Genomic DNA, 25,285 nt, shown 5'->3' with positions numbered 1-25,285 from the left:
ATTATATTCTTGATTAATCTCAAAGTGATGTCGACTCTTGTTTGCTCTTAAATTTTAAAAATATTTCCTGTTTAGATATTATATTGAAAATGAGAGATTATTTGCCACTCTCTGCAGGTATTTCCCTTTCCTGTCAGTCCATCTGGAAACTGGGAAAATAAATACAGAAAGGCAACCAAAACTATAAATATAAGTAAACGATTATTCAGCCCAATATTGAGGGTGGATTTAATGTGCAGTAATGCAATTTTACGTGACAAACCTTTCAGTGTATATTCAAAAATGCATACATCCATAGCTACTTCCATTCATTTCCATCAAATCTTGCAGTATGCTGTTTTACCAGGACAGGCTGAATATTCTGCCCCTGCAAGGCTCTGAAAATAACTTCAAGACTGTTGATTCCATGTTTCTGGGTGTGACTAGACGGCTGTTCGGAGAAGCTCCCAAGAAATACACAGATGCGTATAGCAATGAGACAAGAGATGTACAGGGTTTTCTGTACAGGAGATGATAAGAAAATCATTAGGTGACAATGCAGAGCTGTTGTTCTTGCCCTCTCTCCCCACTGTGCTCTTTAATTAGAGTGTCTCTGGCTGTGGGGAGAACTGTGGCACATTGCCTGCCTACTCATCCACTCATCCTCTGGTGTTAAAGCCACCCAGCCACAGATATAGTACCTGTGTATGCTATGCCTCTCTTCTTTCCTTGTCACTGTAACAAGGATCAACTCCTCCAGACGTAACCTACTTTTGAATACCTTTGAAGGTGCTTTTATATCTTCACCCAGTTTCTCTTTTAATGCCATGGTTTCAGAAAATCACTTGGTTTTAGTGGTTTTAAAATTTCTATTTCTGAATTGTAAAGGATAAATAATGTTATATATAGCTGTGCTTGTATATTGGACGATAGGTTCAGGATGCTGAGGGGGCATCTGTTTCCATACACACTCTTTGTGTGACAAAATGTCAGCCCACACCGCTGACATGCTCATTCACTGTGCCTCAGGCTGTTTGTTTAAGGACAGCAAAGTGAAGGTGGGTGTGTGGGGGCCTGTGTTTCTGTGGCTTTTGTCTGTGTGCCTTTGCCTGCATCTGTGCATACAGTATGTACGGATATGCACAAGTGAATGCATGAAAGTGCGTGCGTGCGTGTGTTTGGCAGCCAAGGCTGTGTCTCCTTCTGTTCTCTGATTCATAGCTGGGGTTACATGGCTTTTTGTCAGCCTGATTTAGCAGAACAGGCCCTCTGCTTTTCTTAGTAAAGCTGACAGATTTACTGACTTACTTCACTGACAGGACACAACAGCAGAGCTGGCATGTATTAGGGTCTTTGGCTGGGTTACCAGCATCGCAGATTGAAGGCTGTGCTCAAGCTGCTCTTCATTAGCAACAGCTGAGTTTCTCCATGATATGAGAATTGCAGCTTTAATCATCTGTCATCTGGGAGAGATTTCAACAATGTTTTGTAATTTTTCTCTCAGAATTTTAATCAGGATCAGTGTTATCATCCATTCATAGTGTTTCTGTTTGTGACACACATAATCCCCAACCTCACCATGACTTCACATTCACATGAACTTGTGTTAAATAGGTTCATGCCAAAGCAAGCTGGGGTATATTTTACGGTGGATTAAGTGTTTCTCAATCCAGGTGCTCAGGAACCAGTGTTCTGTATGTCTTGGATGTGTTCCTACTCCAACACACCTGATTCAGATTAATGAACTTCCTTATCAAGTTATTTGCAAGCGTGTTACTGAGCCATTCATTTAATTCAGGTGTGTTAAAGTAGGGTTAACTTTAGGTCCTGAGGACCAGGATTGACAAAGAAAGGATGCCAAACTAAAACTCATCCCTCCTGAGAATACGTTGTCAGCCTTGTCAATCAACTCTCAGTTAGCTCTGTCTACCATGACAACTAGCATGACCTTTCCGTCATTTTACAAAGAATCTTTACTAAGGCCTGTCTTTCTTTTGAACAACAGCTATCTGGAGGATATTAGTATGAAAACTGGCTCTGTAGATAACAAAAGCTGGAAGAGGCAGGCTAAAAATGCACCTTTGCAAAAGACATTTAGCACATCATATTTGCTAATGACTACCAAAAGACTTGTAGTTTAGTGATAAATGATGAATGATTAGTTATTAATGTAGCCATATAAGACTTGGGAGTATCACAGCTCCCCTTGTATATATGCTTCTTTGATTAACAGTAAATTTCTGTCAGAATTCTGATGGGACATTTGACCACCAAATTTGGTAGTTTACTTTCAGATTTCTGGGACAGACCTGAATTTTCAGTGGTTTTGAAGTGGATACCCTCATTCCATAGTGATATAAAACCGAAAAGACTGTTGATAATAAAGCAGGTGTCCTATCAAGTTTTTGTCCAGTGTTAATCTGTGTCCTACGGCTCCTGGTTGCTCTTGATTATCTAAAACCGTTTCCCTTCAGCTTAGAGTGACAGTTCATCTCCCCATGAACTTGTGCTAACCAGTGATCTTCCAAGAGACTTTCCTGACATGTAGGAATGTAATGTATGATATTTTTTCTAAGCATAAAGTTCGTTTTACTTTCCTACCGTGGTCTTAGTTTATTCTGGTTAATCCAGCAGAATATTTACAGTCATGATTGTAATCAGACTTTAGCAATGTTGAAGACATTTTGGAACTGGCAGCACCACAGAATAAATAAGTATTTTTATGTTTTTACCTTGAATGTGGATATAATCTTTATTTTACTTTGTGTTAATTTAAGAAAACACAAAACAAAACAAAACTTGCAACACAATCAGTTTTATCAGTAACATTCATGCTCATGATGAATGGGAGTAAACCTCTGCCTGGAAATGTATCTGAGTCATTCACATATAGATGTTTAAATCAAGGAAATGTGTAGTTCAAGACAAATCTAAAATTTGGAATGAAAATGACATATGTATGGATTTAATTTATTTGTGTGCTGTAGTGTAAGATTAAGGGAATCAATGCTAACCTGCTGTTTTCAGTTAAACTGCTATATTGCAACATCATGATTATAGGAAAGACGTGGCCTCGGGCATGGTCCTGCGTACAAGCTGTTCAGGCTTTACAAATCAAATACACACACTGTAAATATAAATATAGACTTGTTCGTGGAAAGCTTTGTGTTTGTGCAGCTGGATATTTCATGTAGCTGTGCCAAAGTGTGGGCTGCTGCAGCTAGGTCCATTTACAGAAACTGCTGGCCACAAAGATTTTATTTGACAGTAAGTGGTGTAATTCTTTTTTTTTTTTTTTTTTTGTACAATACTCCTGGTGGTGCATCCATGCAAAGACCTGATCAAATTAAAAGATGATATAGATAAACCTGCAGGAATATCAGAAACTAATAAGTGGTCTTCAAAGGTCTCAACACTGGAAAAAATGCCCCTTACCTCACCTGTGGTTTGTAGATGTGGGGACATCATAATTCTCAAAGAGCTCAGCGTGGACCATTTACAATTAGCAAATGGAACAGATGCACCTTGTAGCAACAGACAGCTTACTCAGCAGTGTACACATGAATCATGAGAGAAAACAGAAAGCTTAATCATATCCGACAATTAGAGCAAGTCTTGTGACTGTCACATCAGGAGTCATTCACTGAGGGTAACCATGAAACATCAGTGAGTCATTAAACATATTTTCATATTCATAATAGTTTTTCTTCCTTTTGTTTAGAATATCATTTAATTAAAGGAGAGTGGCTTCATTAAAGAAACCTTAAGAGGAAATACTCTAACCCCAGACAAGTCACTTTATCAACAGCAAACACAATTAAAACTCTAGATTACAGAGTTGCAAGTGAGAAAATATTTGTTTTAAACTAAAACTAAAACTAACTAAAATAAGAAAGCTCCTGAAATGTTGCCTATTAGACCAGCACATTGCAGATCTATTAATGCCTTGTCTCCCCTTAAGAGCTGTTTTGAACATACAAAGCTACGTCAGTAATTAAAGAGAGACAGAGAAGTGTGAGACTGTGTTTAAAAACTGCATACTGATTCCTGTCAGGAAGGTGGCCCTGAGTCTACTTCCATCAATATTAAGGCAGAAAGGAGAACAACTGGTAGAAAAAAAACATATTTGTCTTTCAACGAAGCCCCCTTAAGCAGATATGAGAAAAGGAATATGTTAGTCAAAGAGAGGAGGAAGAAGAAAGAGAGGAAAAGAAGACAGCTTTCAGAGAGAGAAAACAGACAGATGGCAGATGAAAATCCTCTGCGGGATCTTTTGAGCTGATGTGTTGCATAGTAACAGACTGCATTCCAGTATCTTGACATTGTATTGATTTAAAACTTCTCTTTTATGTTTTTACAGGCAATTATTCACAGTTAAACAGATAACCTGGCTTATTTATAATGGGCATTAATGGGATATGATTGCATAATGAGGAGAGAGGGTAGAGATGAGGCAGCAGAGAACAGTGCAAGGATGTGGAGATAGGAACATCAAAAGAAATCTGACATCCACTGCTTTTATCCTCCTGAAATATTTACCCACCTTCCTTTTTACCAACAGTAAATCTTATGAAGTCTGGTCTATCAGAATTTGGTTTATTATTTTATATTAGGTTTATATATCTATATTAATAATTTAATCATAATAATTATTATTATCATTTGCAACTTCCCTCTAGGGTAAATAAAGTATATTTCATTAAGTCCAGCAAATTTATTATTTCTTGTTCTCATTTGGATGTCAAATTCTATGAGAATAGACTAACACATTTAGTTTAAATTGAATGTTTATCAAAATTAATTGTGTGGTTTTAATTATAAATCTCACTACACCACTACAATATGTAATGAATAAAAATATTTACTGTTAACTAACACATTATTGGGTTTACTATTTGCATGATTTTAGGATAAAAGAAAGCAGGTAAATGTTCCACAGACAGTCCAACTAACTAATAAACTTCATCCAAAAGAAGCGAATACAGCCATTGACTTTGTTCCTGTCCCTTGAAGTCAGAGATGTTGGCAGATGTTAGGTGCATGCTCAAGTTGGTATTAATATGTAGCCAGATTGTAGCATACAAGATTAATTAACTGTCTTGTGTGTATGTTGCTTCAACATATTTTACTGCATATGCTCATGAGAAAACATTTCATGTAATCTACAGCAATCTTTGTAATGTAAACTTGATATACTTCGAATTTAAGGACTGCTCTTAAGATGGCAAAATGGTGCTGTTTCCTTTGAAAAAGTATCTGTGCAGCTTCACTGCATCCATGAGGTCTATTTTGCTCATGACTTCTTCTCACTGACATCGTTGCTGATCAGCATGTTAAATGGCAGTTAAATAATTACATATGAAGTCTTTCTGTGTGTTTCTTCCCTCAAAAAAACACCATACCCACCAAAAGATTTTTAGTTTTCTTTTCTTTTGTTTTATTTCAACCAGTCTTTACAGCTGCTTGGCTTATTCCAGTTTACTGTGGATGCTGCCAGACAGCAAAGACCTCTTCCCAGTGCAGTATTTATATAATCTGTATTGGCATGCTTCAGTTTCCCCCTTTGAGTATGTACATGCAAGAGCATCCCTCTAGTGTGTATTTGTGGTGATTTTACAGCTCACTTGTCACTAAGGATTGATGTCATTGCTTTGCTCTTGTGTTTCTTTTTGATCTACCGCTCCTTCTTTAACACTCCAGTGTCCATATCTGCTGCAGCAGGACATGTATACATCAGTTTTCTCTTCAAAGCGTCAGTCATTTGGAAGTCAAATTCACATAAGACTTAAGGGCACTGAGCTAGTGAGGATATCCACTTCTCTGCATCCACCCACCCTGATTGACTCACACCCCATTTCCTAATTTCTTTTTGCCCAACCCCCCAAGTAAGCACAGGAGAGTTATTGCTTAGTGGGAGGACCCTACAATTCCATGTGCATCCCGGGTTAAGCTGCACACACACCCTACATTCCTTGAGACCTTTAAAAGCACATTTTCCTGTAGCCATGGTTCCCTAAAGAAGAGAAACAGAGACAAAATGAGCAGAGTGCTGTCTGCAGTAGGCTAGGCCATCCCTTTGTCTGCCTTCCATCCTTCACCCCGACTAATACTTCTCTGATAGCTGCAGGGACTTTAAGGATAACACTTGCACACATGCATGCACACTGACCATTGATGCTCTCTTTGAAGGAATGCACTGGCCCTTTCAGTGACAGTGCACACTTTCTCTGAGTCACAGAAGATGTCTTGGTTCTAGGTTTGGGTGATTGAATCAGTGTTTATGTACAGGACCATTAAGTAAAAGTAAGATGACAGTGGTGAACAGTACACATACTATATGGTTTAATTAGGGAGTAATTATTACTGCTGTGCACTCAATCTGCTGCAGCCGACCTAATCTAGCGTTTTAATCAGCATGAAGGACAAAGCATTGGACCCTGCTTATTTCTCCACTGGTGCAGCTGAAGGGATGGTGCTTATGGGCACTGCAAAGGATCTCTACATGTTATTTTGGCTTGTGGAGACACATGCAGGATGTAGCCTGTAGCCAGATCCATAGTTTGTGTCTCTGGTTGCATGTCTCTGTGTTAATGGTACATCTCAATGCTCCTCCTTACCGCTCATGCACAGTTTCACACTGTTTGCAGCAGAGCATGCCTTGGCCATTGTGTGTGGTTGCCCCAGTGATAAGAAAGAGGGGCACAAAGCATGTTGCTGTTGTCAAAGTGTGTTTGTCTTCTTCATTTTTCAGATAGAAGGTTTGGAACTGTGGGGGAAATCTGTCATTCTAACATCTCTAACAATTGCTATAAAATATGTATATATGAGCTGTGAAAAATGACATGATAGTTGTTCATTTTTATATTTTTATTCAACTTTAAGTAACATAAGGCAACACACATAGAGTATAAGGAACAGAATAAACCAATGATTGCTCAGTAGTTTCTTTGTTTCTGGTTAATGTCCTACAAACAATATAATCTTTTAATCCCCCTTACTTCAATGACTAACAAACACAAAAACTGTTCATTTTCAGAAGCATGTCTTTGTGCCATTGTGGCCACAGGGAACATTAAGCAGCTGCTCACATTTGACTGAGCTCATTGCCGCTCCAAGTGAAGCACACAGTCATGAGACAGCTTTAGGCGAGCCATAGATCAACACACAGGGACTTTAGGGTTGAGGCTCACACATTAAGGTGGTGGTTGTGGAGGAGCCACAGTGTATCGTCCAGCCCTGCTTCTGATACATTTTTTGTGATTGCTTTCAGGTGAACAGCTGCTGTGCTTAAATAGTGATGCAGAAAGTATGTTTGTTAGGACTTGATGGTAAGATTATGAGTCTTCAGTCATGTCATTGGTTCTGAAAGCCTGGGATCTGTCCTTTGCTGAATAGATGTAAATGGCAGGAAAACATGTTCACAATAGTAATGCTGCCACGATGAAGTTAATGAGGCATAATATTTATATCATATTAACTCTCAGTTTGCTACGTTTGCATGAAAACATTTGCCACCTAACATCAAATCGAAGTACAGCTGTATATAATGTGGATGCCATTAGCTGTGTGTTGGAAATATTTTAATTTTAATCTGAGAAATAATAAGTTAGACAATAACAAGAGTTATTACAGTTAGTTTGTTTGGGGCTTGGTGTGAGGTGAATTTCATTATCTGAGAAAGAGTTGTTGACCTTTTTGTGATTAGGGTGCTACAAAAGAAGTCAGCATTTCACAGAAGTCAGAATAATTCAGGGAGAATTACGGATGTCTGTGCAGAGCTTACTGAGCCTGTTAAATATGTCCAGTAAATGTTATCAAATTCCACATGATAAGTGAAAAAAATAGACAAAGAAGTTGCTAAAGACAAAGAGACAAAAACATTGTATGTATATTTTCCTCATTAACATTTGCATAAAATGTAATGAGAGTTAAGTGTTCTGTATTTTTCTTTTTGGCACAAAGAGGATAACAGACTAGTTTGACTAAAATCATTCCACTAACATAGCTCAAAAAGCAAAAACAAGTAAAGAGCATTTTCTTAATTGCCCATGAATATATTATTGATCTTGTGGACTATGCATTTAATAAAATTATGCTTTACTTTCAAAAGTTTTAGGTTTATTGGGATTATATTATGTTAAATCCTACTTGTGCCATCATTTACTGAGCAAAACTGTGAGCAGGAAGTTGATAGGTTTGGATATTCTGGCCCTTCCCTGCAGTGCGGCAGAGGCAGATGATCTGGTATCTGTATGTCTGTAAGCAAGCAAGAGAGAGAAAGAGACAGAGCGCACACTGCAGGGCTCGACACCTCATCACACCTCATCAGTAATCAAAGATGAGCACACATTTGCACAGATGGTTGTCGAGGGCATTGCTGGAGATTTTGTTGTTGCATTTGTGTGTTGTGCAGCATTTTCTTTTACAGTATAGCAGTGTGTTTTGTGTCCTTGCAGAGACATGTTTGGGGACCTAGAGACTAATATAATATGAGGCTAATATCACTCATCTTAATTCCTTGCAGATTGTTCTTTACACCCTCATCCAGACTTGCAGGAATATGATCCACTCCCTCAGGAACTCTGACTCTATGTACTGAACTGTCAGTTGTTAATCATATCGGTTCTATCTCTTTAAATGTGAATGTATTCACTAAATGTCTGTTGCTGCATCATTTGATTGGTAATGTATATTTTTATTTATCGGTTTAAATGTCAGTGAGGTATGGAATGTTATTGCCACTCCTGTGAAGTAAATCGTAATATGGATTTACATTCTGATAAATTGAAGTAGAATATGAATAAAAGTTCATCAAATGTTTTTTTTTAAATCTCAGTAAACCCACTTTGTGTGGGTAAAATGAGCTCCCTCTCCAGTTTTTGTCCATCATGGCAACCCTTGGTCAAAGTCAAAAGTGGCTTCTGTAGGAGATGAATAACTTGTCTGAAGTGGCTGTTGATGGCAAGGTACTAATAGTAATATACTAAAAGTACTAAAGTACGTTGTTGATCCTGAAAGTGCACTGGATTCTGCCCGGATGCCACTACTCCTTAACCAAGCCTCGAGGTACAAACTACAGTTGAGTGGGCAATTCTCTCCCTGTCCAGATGTTGGCCTAAATTAGCAGCATATGTGGCCCATTTACATGCCCTCACACCCAGTCTGTGTGTGTGTGTGTGTGTGTGTGTGTGTGTGTCTGCATGTGCACAATGTCAGCCTCTGCCTCAGGTGTCCCAGCATTCAACTAACTGACAGCAAATAATTCACTTTGTTTTAACTGTTTTCAGCAACCTGGCCAACCATTTAGAGTCAACATCCCACCACATTCCTGATATTCAAAAGCATTTTAATGAGTTTAGTTAAGACATTCAGCATTGTATTATTTTATATTCATATAATTTTGTCACTTCATGTTGCACAATTTAGTGCAAGCTTATTGTCTGAGGTTTCATTGGTGGCCTGGTCGTTTTAGGGCAGATGTCAAAGCCCTTTCTGAAACTGGACTATTAACTGCACTTTGAATAAATCTCTTTTGGGGAAAGAGATTTACTGCCCACAACTTCACCTTCTTGGTTAGGTAGTGGACAGTGGAGCATTTCACTGCTGAGAAGTTGGGTATTTTATTCAGGGGTTGCAGGAAAATCAGTGAAATCTAGAATTACATTAGTTATGTGATCAGAAAAATGGCCATGTTGCTGTAGTTCAAGTTAAAAGGTGCACTTGCACTTGTGACTTATATGCCATTAGTGTCAGGTACAACAAGGTATAACATGTAAAAAATTGGACTCTGACATGTTAACCTTTACACTGCACAAGAGAATTAAACACTTGGAAACTGAGCAGGGACTCTTCCAAGTTTATGGGGGCTTTAGCTTAGGAGGTAGAGAGTAAAATGTCTTCTAATGTATCATTGAGTATATTTGTGATGGAAAAAGCTTTATATCAAAGTGCATGTATGTGCATGTAAAGCCCTTTGAACCATCTATAAGACTGCAAAAGGGCTATACTGCATTCTACTTTTCTATTTACCATCCCACTGCATCTACTTTACTTGAAAACAGCCAGTGACATTGCTGACCCTTGTTGCTTGTCTACCTTGCAGATGTCACTTCACTGCACTGTCTCATTAAAGCTGATTAGCACAAGCTGCAGTCCATGACATAGAAAGAAAGGCAGTGTGAGGGCACATGTGCTGGTTAGCCTGCTGGCATCACTGCCAAGTTCATGTGGCATCAGGCCAGTCTTAGACACAAGTGCAGCTGGCAGCAACCAGATGTGGTGTGTTTGAAGACAGATGAGAGCAGCTGCTCTTATCTATAATTCTTTCTTTTACATGTGCAAAACTTGTTTTCATTAATCCATCCAATTTTTGCAAGTTGTAAATATCCAAACATGATCTTTTTATTAATCTTGTCTTTATTGCACCTATTATGTTGTTTAAACATGCCACTTAGAGATTTGACATTATTTATGTTTTAAGTCTGTGATTAGAACTCCCTGAATAGTGACTATGATCTGAAATCAGGAGTAAAGTAATGGAAAATGACACTAATCCCCCCTCCATCCTGATTTAAAATTCTCTGTTTAATGAAACAAGCTTTTCATGCATGCAATGACACAGAGCTTGTTTGAGGAATTAGAGGCACTAAAAAGATAAGCACCTCATTTTCTGCAAAGATGACTGACTACATGAGACATCTGTTCTCTTTCACTGAAACAATTTAATGAATGTGTGACATCTAAAAAAAGGGGGGAAAAAGACAAGAATAAACATTTTTTAGTTCTGCACAGGGCAAGCTTTATTTTACACAGCAATAAACACAAAACAAACAAAAAATAGGGAAAAGAAAAAGTAAAATTTGAAAATAGATTTTTAACAAATATTCATGTTAAAAAAGGGCAAATGTAGCCACCAAATAAATATCCACATCAGCAACAATATTCTTATTGACATCCTTGAAGGTGTCTTAGTGACTATAAAACAAGAGACAGTATGTACAATCATACAAGTTTAATAGGACATGCTTAGGAGTTTGACTGTACCATTTTACCACACACTGACTACAACACAAAGGCTGCATATTAACTGACATGGTCACTGAGTTGCCGTGCAACCCATCTTTAGAGAGTTTAGCATCAGCTCAATAACCCAAAGAAATATATCTTATGTTATTGTTATTTTTTTTAAATTACAAGCAATAAATGCATAAATGATGCAGTAATACTGGATGTTGGGATGTCTGCATGTGAGCACAACCTATCTGTCCACACAAGCAACCCAAGAGCGAATGCCTGCGTTTTCTGCACGGAACTGTTGCTAGGCAATGCCGAGGAATTTTGGTGGGTTACCATGAACTGGAAGCCTTTGTGCAAATCCCCACTTTAAGTTCCTCCGTCTACCAGGGGCAGTCCGCAGCCCCATTAAGACACAATAGCCATGTCAGGAAGATTTTTCCAAAATAACATGGGAGCTCACATCATGCCATTAAATACACAAAAACATACACGCACACACACAAAAGAAGAATGGAAAAATAGCTTTCTTTGGACAGGGCCAGCCTGTGCAATTTGATTTCTTGTTCTTTGTAGTCCCACATTATTTTCTTTATTCACATACTAGCCCTTAATTATTAATTGATTGAGTTTTGAAGTATATTTCCAATTTTAAAAGCTTTTAATTTAATTTTCAACTCACTCAATCATTTCAATTAAATCCTACTGCCTCAGTATTCTTCATTTTGATAATGTAGAACTGGCAGAAAAGCCTGGTATTTTCAGCTTAAAGAGGCGTGTTTCCTTTGAGTCCCATACTCTGATCTGTTCCAGAGTACAGTGTTATCACTGATTATTCCACAAACCAGTGGCTACTTACACAGAAGAGGAGGCAAACAGAGATTAGCAGCCTTTTTGTATAGCAGAGATGGTTTCAATCTATCACATCTGTCCATGGAGCACTTACAGCATGACGGTATTCACAAAGCTGCATCTTTATTGCCACATAGGTCACCTTGCATCACAAGCACTTAGATCCTTATTACTTTATGGTCAGAAGTGTAGAAATCAATGCTGCACATAACCATGAAGCCAAAGATTTAAGCACAAAAAAAGCATCCTTCTTTTTTTTTTATTTGTTTTGTTTTTGCTTGCTAGTCATTGCAACCTACAGTAAGTCAGTAAGTGCTGATTATAGACGGTCAATAGGTTGACAAGAGTGTGCAAAACAAAATTAGAGTAAATTTGGAAGAGTAGAGTCATGTTGGGAGTGCTACATTAGATCAATGAAAAATGTAAGAAATCCACAGGCATGGTACAGTATTATAGGAGTGTATAGGAGTGCAGAATCTCAATGACTTTAGAGAACATGATATGAAAGGCATGTTTCAAAACTGCATACAATTTGGCAACTGTTGAAAAACTGTCAACAATGCAATGCTACACATATTTTCCAAAGAATCTGAAAATACTAACCAGGTTTTCTCATTACTGCTCAGTCTGACTCAGGCAGGAGTTATTTTACGCTTTTAAATATGTTTCCCAACACTTTAACTGGCCTCGATAACTAGCTACAGCTTAATAAATAACATTCAACAGTTCACCAGCTTGAACGGTATGTGTTCGTGCTGCCACTTGCAATAAAAGCAACTTTTCCTTTTATTAAAATGTATCTGTTTCATTACCAGAAATAAGTCTCCAGCAGCAACAGCAGCAGGGCAACCAGAAGCCTTGCTAAACTTCATTTAGATTTGGTGCCCTCAGTTCTTAGTTTTGTCATTTTTCCCAGTTTTTGTATACACAGAGCGTCTTCAGCCTCCTCCATTTAGTCCACCGAAAGCCTGCAGAGCAGTGCCATTCAGAGCTACAGATTTCCACATCAACAAGCAATGCAGGTTGATGATGCACAGCAGTCTAAGCTCTTATCCCTGCCCTTATCACCACTGTCATAGTAAGGAAAACCTTCTGTGTAATAGCTCTCTCTGTGGTTTGCTCTGTACTCCCCGTACATCTCTGTACTTTTATCAAGAAGGGAAACCAGTGACACGCTATTTCACACCTCACATACCGTACTAAGAGGGATGTACAGGATTTTACTAATTCCTGATGGTATCATGCTAGATTTATTAGAAAAATATCCATTGAGTTTTCTGAGAGGCATTTACATCACAAGATTAACGTCACACGTTGCACATTTCCATATTGGACAAAATCAACATGTGCATATAGATAGTAAAATCAGACAGATGTAACACCATTGTAGTTGCATACTGTTTACAGGTGAGATAGCTGGATGATCGATTCTGTTTTGTTCAAAAGCAAAATAAACAGTGGAAAAAGATGGATGTGCGCTAAAAGGTTCCGGAGCAAGTGGACAGCGAAGTGTCCACCTCCTCTGAGAGGTGTTTGGTTTCCGGGGGGGTGAGGGAAGGATTCAGCAGGAAACCCTGATAAAACCATCATGCCCACCCCCCCCTTCCCCGAGACCAAAGAGGCTGGGGCTGGGAGTCGCGTATGAGGACTGTAACGCAAGAAGTCTCCACTCACATGACTGAGCAGCTCTTGGTCTTTTCTTTCTTGAAAGTGGAGGAGAGCAAATCCGACTTGCTAGGCAGGTGTAGAAGTCTTTTGGAGAGGCGGCGAGTGGGGCTGGGCTTCGGCAGAGGCTGTAGCTTGTTGATGCAGGCCATCGCTGCGGTGCGGAATACACTGTGGATGCTTTTCTCTGAGGTGAATGCAGAGCACTCTAGATAAGCTTCTGCACCCAGTTGCTTGGCCATAGCAGAACCCTGTAATAAATTAGGTGATCGATTATGCTGTGCATAACATCCTTCACCAAAGCTCACTTTTTAAACTATTTTACTTTGTGGAGCCTTGATGCTTTGTGAAGACCTTAGAAAAAACAGGAAATGGGACAAAGAAGCATTGCACATTGACTTTTTGAAAACTAATCAATACATATCTGTCAATTTCTGTTTTGTTTATATTTTCCAAATGAATTTGAGCAACTTTTAACATAATATTTCTTCCTCCAATATCACATTAATTCTTTTTTTTCATAGTGGAATTAATATTATTCATATCATGATGACTCACTGTCAGATGCAAATGTAAATAATTTTTACATAATATGCACACTCCTATACTAGCCTACTTTAGCATACTTGGAAGCTGTTCTTCCAGTCACACAAAATGGCTAAATCTGAGTGAAGTTGACCTAATCTGCTCACTATTGTTTCAGTAGGGCTGTTGGTGACATTTCATTTCTTCATTGGCAGAACCCAATATCACTTTGTATCATTAACAGGATGCTGATTAGGTTCATGATATCCTGGTCACAGTAAAAGCAATTAATGGGTCAAATCCATTTTATTAGCAAAGATCTGCAATAAGATCTGCAATAAAATAACTCAAGACAACTTGTTAGTTTCATGTTATATTCATATTTTCAGTTCATGACTATGTTAATTCTTTGGTTTTACCTGCTCATAAGTGATTGGAGTCTGTTTCTGATTGGACAGCTCCATCAGTGTGCAGACATCTGTGCGGAGGTCAGTCTTGCAGCCAATGAGCAGGATGCGTGTGCTCGGGCAAAAGTCCAGGATTTCAGTTTTCCACTGTGAACACAAATGGGGAATGAGTCAGTCTAATTTCATATAGTGCGCAATTTAATGTGCAAACATAAAATGTGTTGTTCTCCACTATATTAGGTGTTCTTTAGAAGAAATTGATATGGGACAGAAGAAAGAACTCTGACTATGAAGTACAAGAGTCGTTACCTTTTTGAGACTGCTGTCCACAGTGTCTGGACGGCTGATGTCAAAACATAACAAGACTGCATCTGAATCACTGTAGCAGAGGGGCCTCACGTTATCATAGTATGGCGAACCTTATAGGGCAGAAAAGAGATCATCAGCAACGTAGAAACAGGTTTTTGTTGATTGCTAAATAAACAGCACAGACGTCTCTTGCATCACATTACAAGATGTTTTTTCTAATCAAAATGAAATTAAATTAAAAATAGAAACCAATGAAAAATACCTTATCAATCCCCTGAGGTACACTATACAAAGCACAACACTGTGGACTAACTTCGCTGAAATGTGTAAAAGTTTGTTTGCTGAGTCAATGATACATTTAAGATTAGTAGTTGGTCATAGCGGAAGAAAAGGTGTGAATAAGGTGAAGCAGCAGGGATTTTGTGCACTTCCTCCTGCTGAGCTTCATTTTGCTGTTCCTGAAGCTGCTCTTTTCCCTGCTCTATCGTTCTTTCAGAGGGAGAGAAGATGACAATCAAACACTAAATCCTCATTGATCTCCTCTTGCAGTAGAATTACGCAAGTGGAACGGTAGAGCTTGGGGCAGGCAGACGCTCCCACTCATGCTCAGAATCCTTAAGTAAGCCACCCACCCCCCAAAAATCCTATGCTCGGCGAGCAATACCTCCAGTCCCTCTGTTACCACAGCAACAGCCTTGGAATCCACCATCTACATCAGGCATTCCTCCCACCTCTCTATAAAGGCTCGCCTTAACTGCCAGTCAATCATTTTCACACCACAAACTGCCCACCCACCCACTGCTGGGGACACTCCTGCACTGCAACAGAGTTGGAGAAACTCAGTACATCTAGCAGACAATAAGACACACATTTACACGCGCATACGTAACAACTAATAACACACAGACTCACTATCTAAATTTGGCTGCAGCCAGAGGTGAGCCCATTCTGTTATCAGATGAAACAAGAGGAGCCCACTCAATAGGATTAGCATGTTTACTTCAGTCTCTGCATGAATCCCAGAAGGGATTCAGTGTTCCTTTTATAGCTCCAGATAACAAAAGCAGTCTGTGTAATCACTCGTTTGATATTACACAACCATTCTAATTGATTTATATTGTGGAATACAGCACATTATCCAAAAAGAAAAAGGAAAAATATGAAAAAGCACACACAACATGTATGTGGGCATGTTAAACAGTTTAATGAATACGTAATGATCTTCCACATTATCAAAGGGTGAAACTGAGTTTGCCAGCTGCTAGGCATTGTGAGTGGAATAATCACAAGCTGTGATGAAATTCCTCAGGACTCAATGTCCCTAAAGAAAGTAAACACTGAAGAACAAAGGGATGCGCTTGTTGTTTTATAAACCTGATGCTGTGCTTTGGAAATAAAAATGACTATCTTCTACTCTTAAACAAATTAACTCAGACGTGTTAATTTAAGTAAATTACTTACTATCTTACAAAGACAAGAGACATCACTATTATTAGAATGCTAATTATATTAGTTTCTTATACTGCCAGTTATGTGACACCAGGGAGACAAAGGAAGCTGCACAAAACTTTGCTGACTGTGAAAATTGGCACACATTAGAATCAGACAAAATTATCACCATTGGGACGATGAGTGTCAGTATGTATGTTGTCTCTTTCAGCAGAGTCTACACGGTGGTCTCAATTACCTGCAAGGGCTTATCGTAGAACCAGGAAACAGGGTGTGATTCTGCATTCAATGGCCCCTGATCTTAATGCAGCAATCAATAAAAGGCTGCACCAGGTGTCCGAGAGACTTTCCAATTAAAGCTGACAAATAAGCTATCGTGCTAAGATGGGAGATGAAAGGACATAAGATATATATATATATGTATATATATATAGATAGATAGATAGATAGATAGATATGTCTTAACCCTCCAAGTTTTGGGGAACTTATAATATAATATAACATAACATAACATATCATAACATATTATAATATAATATAATCTTGTGCTAGAAGCAGCCTCCGTAGCACTTTCATGACACTCAAGAATCCAGGCAGGTTCTTATCTTTGAAGGGAATACCTGTATATGTTGTGACAAGGAAAATTAAAGGAAAAAGCAGTAGTGTACCACACATATACCAGCACATCACAAAGAGCCCTCCTGTATCCTCCTGTATGAATCTTTCACCCCCTGCAGTCGGACAACACAGGATATCAGTCTCCTTCACCATCTTCCTCTGTCTTCTTTATTGTAACAAAACCGGGCATAGTTTGGACTATGACGGATCAATGCCCATGCAGCGATAAGCATGGCCCAAATGTTTCCTCTCCTCCCTTTTCTCAATAGCCTGCCTCTACAGCAGATGGAGAGTTTCTGAGGCATGAAACGTGGGGAGTGAGGCCGACAGACTGGGGAATGGCAGCAAAAGAAAAGAGCACAAGAAAATTGTTGTGGCTGAGATCAACTTCATCTGCCTTGATGGTGTGGTGCCCAGAGATGAGGGCCGAGGTAGAATATGGGCCAAAGCAGAAGTACTATAAGGCTTTATGGGCTGAGACGCTGAGCCTCGTGTTGAGCATACAGGTGGGGGAAGGGAGTATCTGTTCTCCTCTGTGTGCATGAGTGAGTGTGTAAGCGTGCTTCTGCGCTTGTGTGCTAAATCAAGTGAGCGACAAAGGCTGTTTTCATCATTAGCGTTTCTCCTCTCACATTGAGAATGCAGGGGTCAGATGGACTAACGATCCAGTGATGGGATGACTCACAGATTTGGGAATGAGAGCAGCCTCAACACTCCCACAACTAGAAGCTATGGTGCTGTTGCAGCTGATAACTACAGACTCAATAGCACAGCCCAAAAAAACACAATACATTGCATCAGACAGTTGTTCCATAGTTTCACATCAGCCAGGCAGAATCTCTGCTGAAGGCCCCTGCAGGCAGAAAGGATGGTTCTTTTTTCCCGAGCATCCCCACATCTGAACTGTTAACAAGCTTAACTCTGAAACTGCCAAAGTTGATGGCACTCAGGGCATTTAACTTGAGTCAAACATCATAAAAAGCTTTGATTTTCATAGAATACAATGAGTACTCTCCAACTAACACTTAAAATCCTGCACAAACATTGTAATAGGTACCTTTTTAATTGTCGGAGGAAACGTTTTTCCATTTGTATTACATACCTCACGGTGCAACCTGGACCTATTGTCAGTGAAAGACCTGGTGTCATTGGGTGCTTCAGGTCTTATCTTCAGACACCCTCTTCCAGGTGACATGGCTGGGGGTGATCAGCCCCCAACCTGTGTCCAAGTAGCTAATCATGCCATTCATCCGGAAAGCCTTTTCAGCAGCTTCCAAGATGTTCTTGGTGGCTCTGTGTTTCTGCGGCCCACAGATTCCTAAGAGTTCCAGGAGTAATGATCGCCCTGTGAAGCCCCTGCAGCCTACTTCAAGGCTCACAACACACACTGACTCAAAAACTGACTTAAAACTGCAGGAGCTGATTTTAGTTAGAGGTCAACTATTGGGAATGTACACAACAAGTTGACTAATCAATTAGCCGAAACAGCGCGCAAAGTCGACGGCTTTTTTTAGAAGTCGACATTTTGTTTGGAGGAGTTATGTCTCAGCCGTACAGTGACATGATGCTGTTTAGAGCGCTGTGTTAAAAACAACAGTGCGCCTTCCACAGAAAACACATCTCCTAAATTGCCTGAAATACTCTATTCAGAGTCTGATCTTTTCTTGAATCATTGTCTTCATTATCATGTAACACAGTTGCAAAATGTCTTTCTTGTGACTGGTTTGAGGAGACGTCTCTCAGTCCACCAGCTTCTGGACTAATCAGCTGACCAGTCAGAGTAAAGTGGAACTTGCAGGTAGGTCCCTTAAAGAGACAAGAGCTAAAACAGGAGTTTCAGACAGAAGCTGCAACATATCATTAGAGATAAAAAAAAGCTCTCTCAAAACATTTAAGTATGCAAATCTGTTATAACAGAAAACAAACAAACAAAATGAACAATTATTTTAGAATACACAAAATATGGGCTCTTTAAACAGACTTAATTTTATGAAATCCAATATTACTACCAGCTGAGGGGTGTTTAGAAATGACTAATATTCTGTCCCGATGATTATTTCCTATTAACAATACAGCTCTTTTCCAATTAAACAGATTATTTTATCAGCTTAAATGGATATTGGATTAATTCCAAATCAATCTTATTTATACATCATACAATACATTATTACATACACATTATTGTCTACAACTCAAAGGCTTTATCAGCAAGATAATGAAACTGAAAGAACTGAAATAAATTACTCACTAGCACCATAATGAGATTCATTATTAACTATTCATGAGTTACAGCCACTGGACAGTGTTTCCCTCTCCTCTCTCCTCCCTCCATGTCCGATCAGATCAGGCTGATTAAAACCGGAGGATTGATTTTAGTCTGTAAATCCATGGTGGTGCTGGAAGAAGGAGCTGTCTGCCATGTGGAGCCAGTGGTGAGGTCAGTCCAATCAATGAAGGGGAGCTGGGATAATGAGCAGACCCTCTTGGTGTGGTGGGGCCATGGCGGCAGTGCTTCACACAATTAGAGCAAATTACATCAAGCAGTGGAAAGTGTCAGCTGTGATCATCAAATAGCTCCTGTGACTGCTATCTATCACCAGTCTGATGGGACAGGAGTCATCTATGACATAAGTTCTCCTCTAAATGGAACGTAAAATATGTATGCAACAATGTATGAGCTGTATCCATAATTATCTGCGGCCCATAAGTGGTGTATCATATACTTGTACTCTATTGCATATTTGTATTGGGTTGCACAGCATGCATGTTATTGGGTGCGTCCATTGTTTCTTGTGTCAAGTGGTGGCCTATGCAAATCAGCCAAGAAAAAAATGAAAGGACAACTCATTGGTTCAGTAAGAAGGGACGGCCCAGCGGTCCTATTCAATCTTAATCCTTTGGATCATGCTGTTTGAGTGGGTGACCCAGGGCAGCATATGGAGGAGAATGCAGGTCACTGCAGTTTCTGCACTCCGTCTGCTCCAGAAAACCTTCCTACTCAACAGGCCTTCTCTCTGTGTGCCCATCATCCCTGGGCACCAGGCCCACTCCTGCTGGCCAGACCAAAGGTCCCCAGTCTGGGATTAAAAACAGGATTTGGTCTGGGGAGAGAATTACACTTTCTCTCCCTATTGATAATTTATAATAATGGAGGGAAAAATATAAGAACACACTAAATGTTGCATTGTTACATGCAAATGGGCCTGTTACATAAATGATTTGTTGCATAGAGACGCACATGACATGCAAAACATACATGCAATATTCCCTGCCACAGTGACCCAGTGAAGTAGCAGATGCAAGCAGGGTCAGCATGGATCAAGAGGATTTTTGTACTGGAGCAAGAGAGAGAGAGAGAGAGAGAGAGAGAGAGAGAGAGAGAGAGAGACTGTGGAGCAGTGAGCATGAGGGGGAATCAAACAGGTGCTGCAGACCCACGCTCGCAAGATTCAGGTCAACGCAGTAAACAGCAGATCTCCTGGGAGATCTACAATGACACATTGACCCTCTTTTTCATGCTTAGTGTAGATTTACATGATGCACAAAGTCGCCATTAACAGAAAGTGAACCAGAATAATTAGTCATTCTGCCAAGTTTCCACTAAAAAACACTTGACACATACAAAACTGTCTGAAGATCTGCCAATCCTTCATCACACCATGCAGAAAAACACAGTTTATTTGAAAAATAGCTTGAAAGAGTCTGCAGTTCAACAAGTGTGCATCCTGTTTACTTTGCATTAACAACAGATGAAACTGGAGAGCATCAGACCTGTCTGTTAACCTTCAACTCATGCAACAACACCTACAACAATGTGATCTCCTTATTCCAAAATGGACAGTGCTGAGACAGTTTCATTGTGTCAAGACAAAGAGGAAGACATTCAAAAGGCTGGCTCTCCTTTCAGCTGAGACAGATGCGCTTTAAATCAGCAGGGTATTGTCCTATTGCATCTATTTGTGCGGGAGACAGAATGGCAAGGCCACTTAAATAAAGGTGATCAGTTACCTGAAGTGTCCCACAGACTGAGCTCCACTCGCTGCTCCTCCAACTCCAAACAGGCTGTATAGTTTTCAAACACCGTGGGCACATAGGTCTGAGGAGCAATTAGCAACAAGGTGCCATTAGTGGGGTGTCAGTTAGTAGACAGACAATAAAGTTATCTAGCTGTTTAGAACAACACCCACAAAACAAGTAAATGAGAAACGGTTTTTAAAATTTTCATTAATTTGGCATAATTTTGGATTTCCATCAATCTCTGAAATTACTGCAGCTGCAGGAAATATGCAGTACAAATAGCTTAAAACTAAAATGAAACAATTATGAATGCGAGGATGACGCATCTTCATTATGAATACAATAAAAACATTATAAAGTCACTAATATTACAGTAAGTGAAATAAAATGAACCCAAAGAAGCTAAATTTAGGAAATGCGCATTGAAACCGTCAGTCAAACCGCAGCAGACGCATCATTTAATTTCCTGCCTTTTCCCTAATTTTACGATAACTTAAAACGCCCAGATTGTTACTACACGCAGGCAAACTTTGAGTGTTGGAATTTCCATTTATTTTTCCATAGTTTTTTTTTTTTTTTTTTTTTTGTCAAATTAAAGCACACATACCTCTGGATAACAATCCTTCGCCAGGACTTGCAACATCGCCGTTTTTCCGCATTGAACGTCTCCCACGAGAACCAGTTTACATCTCACCACCAGCGGTTGTGTGTTTCTCCTTTCCTTCATGATGCAAAAGCACGACCCAGTGTTTTGTATTTAAAAGAAAAAGACAAAAACAAGCAGGAGAGCAGCCCAAAAATCGTCCCGGTGTGATAAAGCTTCCTCGTGCCTTTCTGTGGGAGGATGGCCGCAGTTGATCTGATTGAATTTGCCACTGCGGCTCTTTATACAGACGAGCAGCAGCCAATAGGAGCTCACCATTCCACAGGCTCTCTAACATCCCTTTACTGCACTCTGTGATGCTCTCAGAGAACAAAAATACTCAAAGTCGTTCTGTCAAGGATGATGAAACAAAGGAAGCTAATTAAATTAAAGTAAAAGATCTTGTCAAGAATTTAGTACAAAATCATACTAAGGACATTTATGTTGACTTAAAAAATGTATCGCCCTTTAAGTGCCAAGTATTGAATTTGAATGAATCTGAACCCCTTCTCTATTTAAAAGAGCTTTAACGTGAAATTTTAGGTTGCAGTCCATTTGCCAACACAAACTGATTGATCTATTGACCTGACTGGTTGGGTCAATAGCATTCCACTATGGAGACAGCAGAGCAGACAGACCAATCTGCGTTGGACTAATTACTTTAATTTGCACTCTAAGTCAGTTTAATCTTACTTTCTGAAAATTGCTTTGACAGTAGTTGTTCTTTTTAAATTCTATTGTGGACCTGATGCTGGACTGAAACAACAGTATTTAGTCATACACAAGTGTTACACATTAACTAAAAAATCTTTGAGCTGTGAGTTTGTTTTAAAAAGTCATGCCTGACTTTTCCAGTGCCAATATTTTCCTAAATGCAGTGTTTCTTATTTTCCTATACAACTGATAGAAGTTAAAGACCATGTGCGAGCCTGTTTATGCTCAGGGGACTGACCTGTGTCACTGTGGCGTTTAGTGATGCCACCATATTGACACGTGGCAGGATAGTGTGAACCCCCCCCCCCCCCCCCACACTGATAACCAGCTATTGGCTGTCCATAGGATTAAGTGAAAAGGCTCTGTTCTCTCAGTCAACCTGATAAAACCTCCAGAGGCTCTCAAAGACCAACTTTCACACCCTGAAGGCTGTTACTGTATGAAAACAGTGTGACTGTTTGAAAGGAGCAAATTAAAAGATAAAAAACAATTAACTACTCTCCCAACCGTCTGCCGGCCTTCTTGATTACTTATTGTTGTCAGTCCCAGCCCTTGAAGTTTTCCCTTTGTCCCTTTGTTCACAAGAGGGACCCCCCCCCCCCCCATGCTGATACCTTTCATAGGCCATTATGTGTTATTGTCTCCAAACAACACACTGTTGCTCTGCATACTGTTCAATTCCATCATATAAAATTAGCAAGTAGTTTCTCATTTATCGCTGTGTTTTTTTTTTTTTTATAATGTAAATAGATTGTTATATTTATGCCTCTAAGTTTCTAGTTTCATTTGCCCTAATTTACTCCAATTCAGCAAAAAAAAGTTTAAATTCACTCTGGTTTTATTCAGTTGTCTTTTACATTGCAGTAAATTTTTAATACTTTGTCCATTAATTCTTTGGCCATGGTTAAAGGATTTTGTCTTTTGTATAATGACAACCTGATGATTGTGACAGGAATGACAATGGGCTCAAACTCTAAAATGATAAGAATAAGGGTGATAAGGGTGAGGTTTCATTTAGCTTTTTTTTAAACTATGATCAATTTTCAATATAAAAAAAAATGTTCTCATTTGTTATAGACAGGTTTATGTTACAGAGTTAATGCTGAAACTGTGTGCAATGTCAGATCAAAGCAGTTACAATAACTGAACTCTGTCCAGCCCCTCTAAACTAACTATAGTGTAAGCACAAACGCCTCTGGAAGCACCACAGAGCTCCTGTGTTGAGACAGAGACAGGTGGCTGTGAATAATCGTCCAGCATAAAGTGACACCTTCCAATATGGACTGTGTAACAGGATGCAAAAGAGGAGGCTGACTACTGACAGGAAATAGCTTTTCTCCTGAAACCATGATACTGGTAATTAACATAAAAACAATGACAGAGAGACAGCAGTCAACACATAGCCTCAAGAAAGAGAAGAGTTTGGAGGCAAGACATGCGGGCTGATCCACTTCCTTATGTTTCTGCATTAAAACTGTCAGCAGGTGGTGTTGTAAACCAGGATTTTTGGCACAAATCTTTAGCCTGAAATGTTCACTTTTTCCTGAAAATGTTTGTTAATCATTGATTATAGATTATAGATAGATAATTATAGATTTATAAAGTGACTTAATGAATACAATTTCTATGTTTTTTATTTTTGTAATTAGCCATGTAATCCATTAGATAAGATCAAAACTGGATTAGAACAAGATCAAATGTTTGAATGGCAGAAAATAAAATAAAATTAAAGAACACATCCATGCATTTTTGTTAGGTAAGAATATTCATTTTTCTTTTAAAATATTTCAAAGCATTTCAAAGAATTATAATACATTTCTCAAATTTATTATATGCAGCAGGTCACTTCATATAAACCTACAAATGTCCTGTATAGTTTCTGTTGTTAATTCTTTTTTTTTTTTTTTTTTCCATTGTTTGGATTTATCTAAATTTAAAAGTCACTGACAATACTTTTTTAACTCAGTTAATATCTTTTCAAACGTAATAAGTAATGGTTGCTGTCCAGCTTTTTTTAAGAGTACAGCATAAATACTGATAATGTTTAAACTGTGGGGTTACTATGGCTTTGTCTTGAGAAAGAATAAAAAAAAAGAAATATTTAAATGAGAAAAAACTAACCCTCACCAAGGTCAGACTAAGAGCTAAAACACATCTTTGTTCCAAACTTTCCAAGGGTCATATGAGGATGCAGGGTCATATAAAATAAACACATAGTTTCCAAATGATGGCACTTAAAAAAAAACAGTTTTCTATTCATATCAATGCTCATTTTTTGTATTTTCCATGGATTATGTCTTACTCATCCCAAACTGTCAGAAGAAATTAAAAATAAATTGACATCTATAGCTTGGATCCTAAGCGTGTAAGGTTCTAATGTTTTATTTATTTATTTATTTATTTTTTGTGGGACTGGATCAATGTCTGATCCACAAAAGTGTCCATAAAATCATCATATGGTGTATTGTTCTTTCATCTTAGTTTTAAAAGTGAGAACTCTAAACCAAACTGACCAAAAGCACGTATCTTTGCTAAGGCGGTGTACAAAATTTGGCTTTAAAACACACACTATGACCTAGTTTATCAAAATGTCAACCACATATTTGTATTCAAATTTCACAGTTTTAGTTCCATATTTCCAAGGTTGAAAGGTATACTATATCTAAACTCCACATCCGCCATTTGATACATTTCATTTATTGGACATTGGAAAATATGATAAATGTCTTTTAATTAGTGTAAATTTAATTTGCACTGCCTATTTTACAGCATCACACAACAGAAAATTTTCCACTTCTGCCCTCTGCTGGTGGTGCTATGAATTACCTAGGAAAAATAACTACACAATGCACAGTAATGTTACTTAAATATTTTTATTCACCCCCTCTTTCATGTGTGCTATTGACAAAGATGCACCCTGTACACATCATCCTTAGACAGTGTTGGACATCATTTGTCTTGCTGAATTGCTCGATTTCAGGAGAAATGTCGACACCAACATTTGGCCTACCAACTTGTTCACAATAGAGGGTGCATACAGCATAAACTTTGTGCCTTTATTGCATCGGTAAGCATACATATAAATTATAGTAGT

General features: G+C 38.8%; 1 protein-coding gene across 1 annotated transcript; it reads right to left on the bottom strand.

The window, feature by feature from the left end:
- Positions 1–10,776: 10,776 nt before the first annotated feature.
- rnd1b (Rho family GTPase 1b) lies at positions 10,777–21,700 on the bottom strand. The gene is made up of 5 exons (XM_042004949.1): positions 21,442–21,700; positions 20,826–20,913; positions 14,751–14,860; positions 14,454–14,588; positions 10,777–13,760 (listed from the first exon to the last, which is right to left on the bottom strand). The coding sequence occupies exons 1-5, from the start codon at positions 21,559–21,561 to the stop codon at positions 13,515–13,517; spliced, it is 699 nt and encodes a 232-aa protein (XP_041860883.1). The 5' UTR covers positions 21,562–21,700; the 3' UTR covers positions 10,777–13,514.
- Positions 21,701–25,285: the final 3,585 nt, after the last annotated feature.

Source organism: Melanotaenia boesemani, chromosome 13 (genome assembly GCF_017639745.1).
Source record: "Melanotaenia boesemani isolate fMelBoe1 chromosome 13, fMelBoe1.pri, whole genome shotgun sequence".
NCBI classification, from domain to species: domain Eukaryota; kingdom Metazoa; phylum Chordata; class Actinopteri; order Atheriniformes; family Melanotaeniidae; genus Melanotaenia; species Melanotaenia boesemani.
Note: the sequence above shows the minus strand (reverse complement) of the source record. Positions and strands in the feature narration are given on the sequence as shown.

Excerpts from the sequence above, each read along its gene's own strand:
- rnd1b (XM_042004949.1), bottom strand. The coding sequence starts at position 21,561 with ATGAAGGAAAGGAGAAACACACAACCGCTGGTGGTGAGATGTAAACTG. Across the intron at positions 20,914-21,441 it reads CGAAGGATTGTTATCCAGAG|ACCTATGTGCCCACGGTGTT; the intron begins GTATGTGTGCTT and ends ATTGCTCCTCAG. Across the intron at positions 14,589-14,750 it reads TGGACAGCAGTCTCAAAAAG|TGGAAAACTGAAATCCTGGA; the intron begins GTAACGACTCTT and ends TTGTGTTCACAG.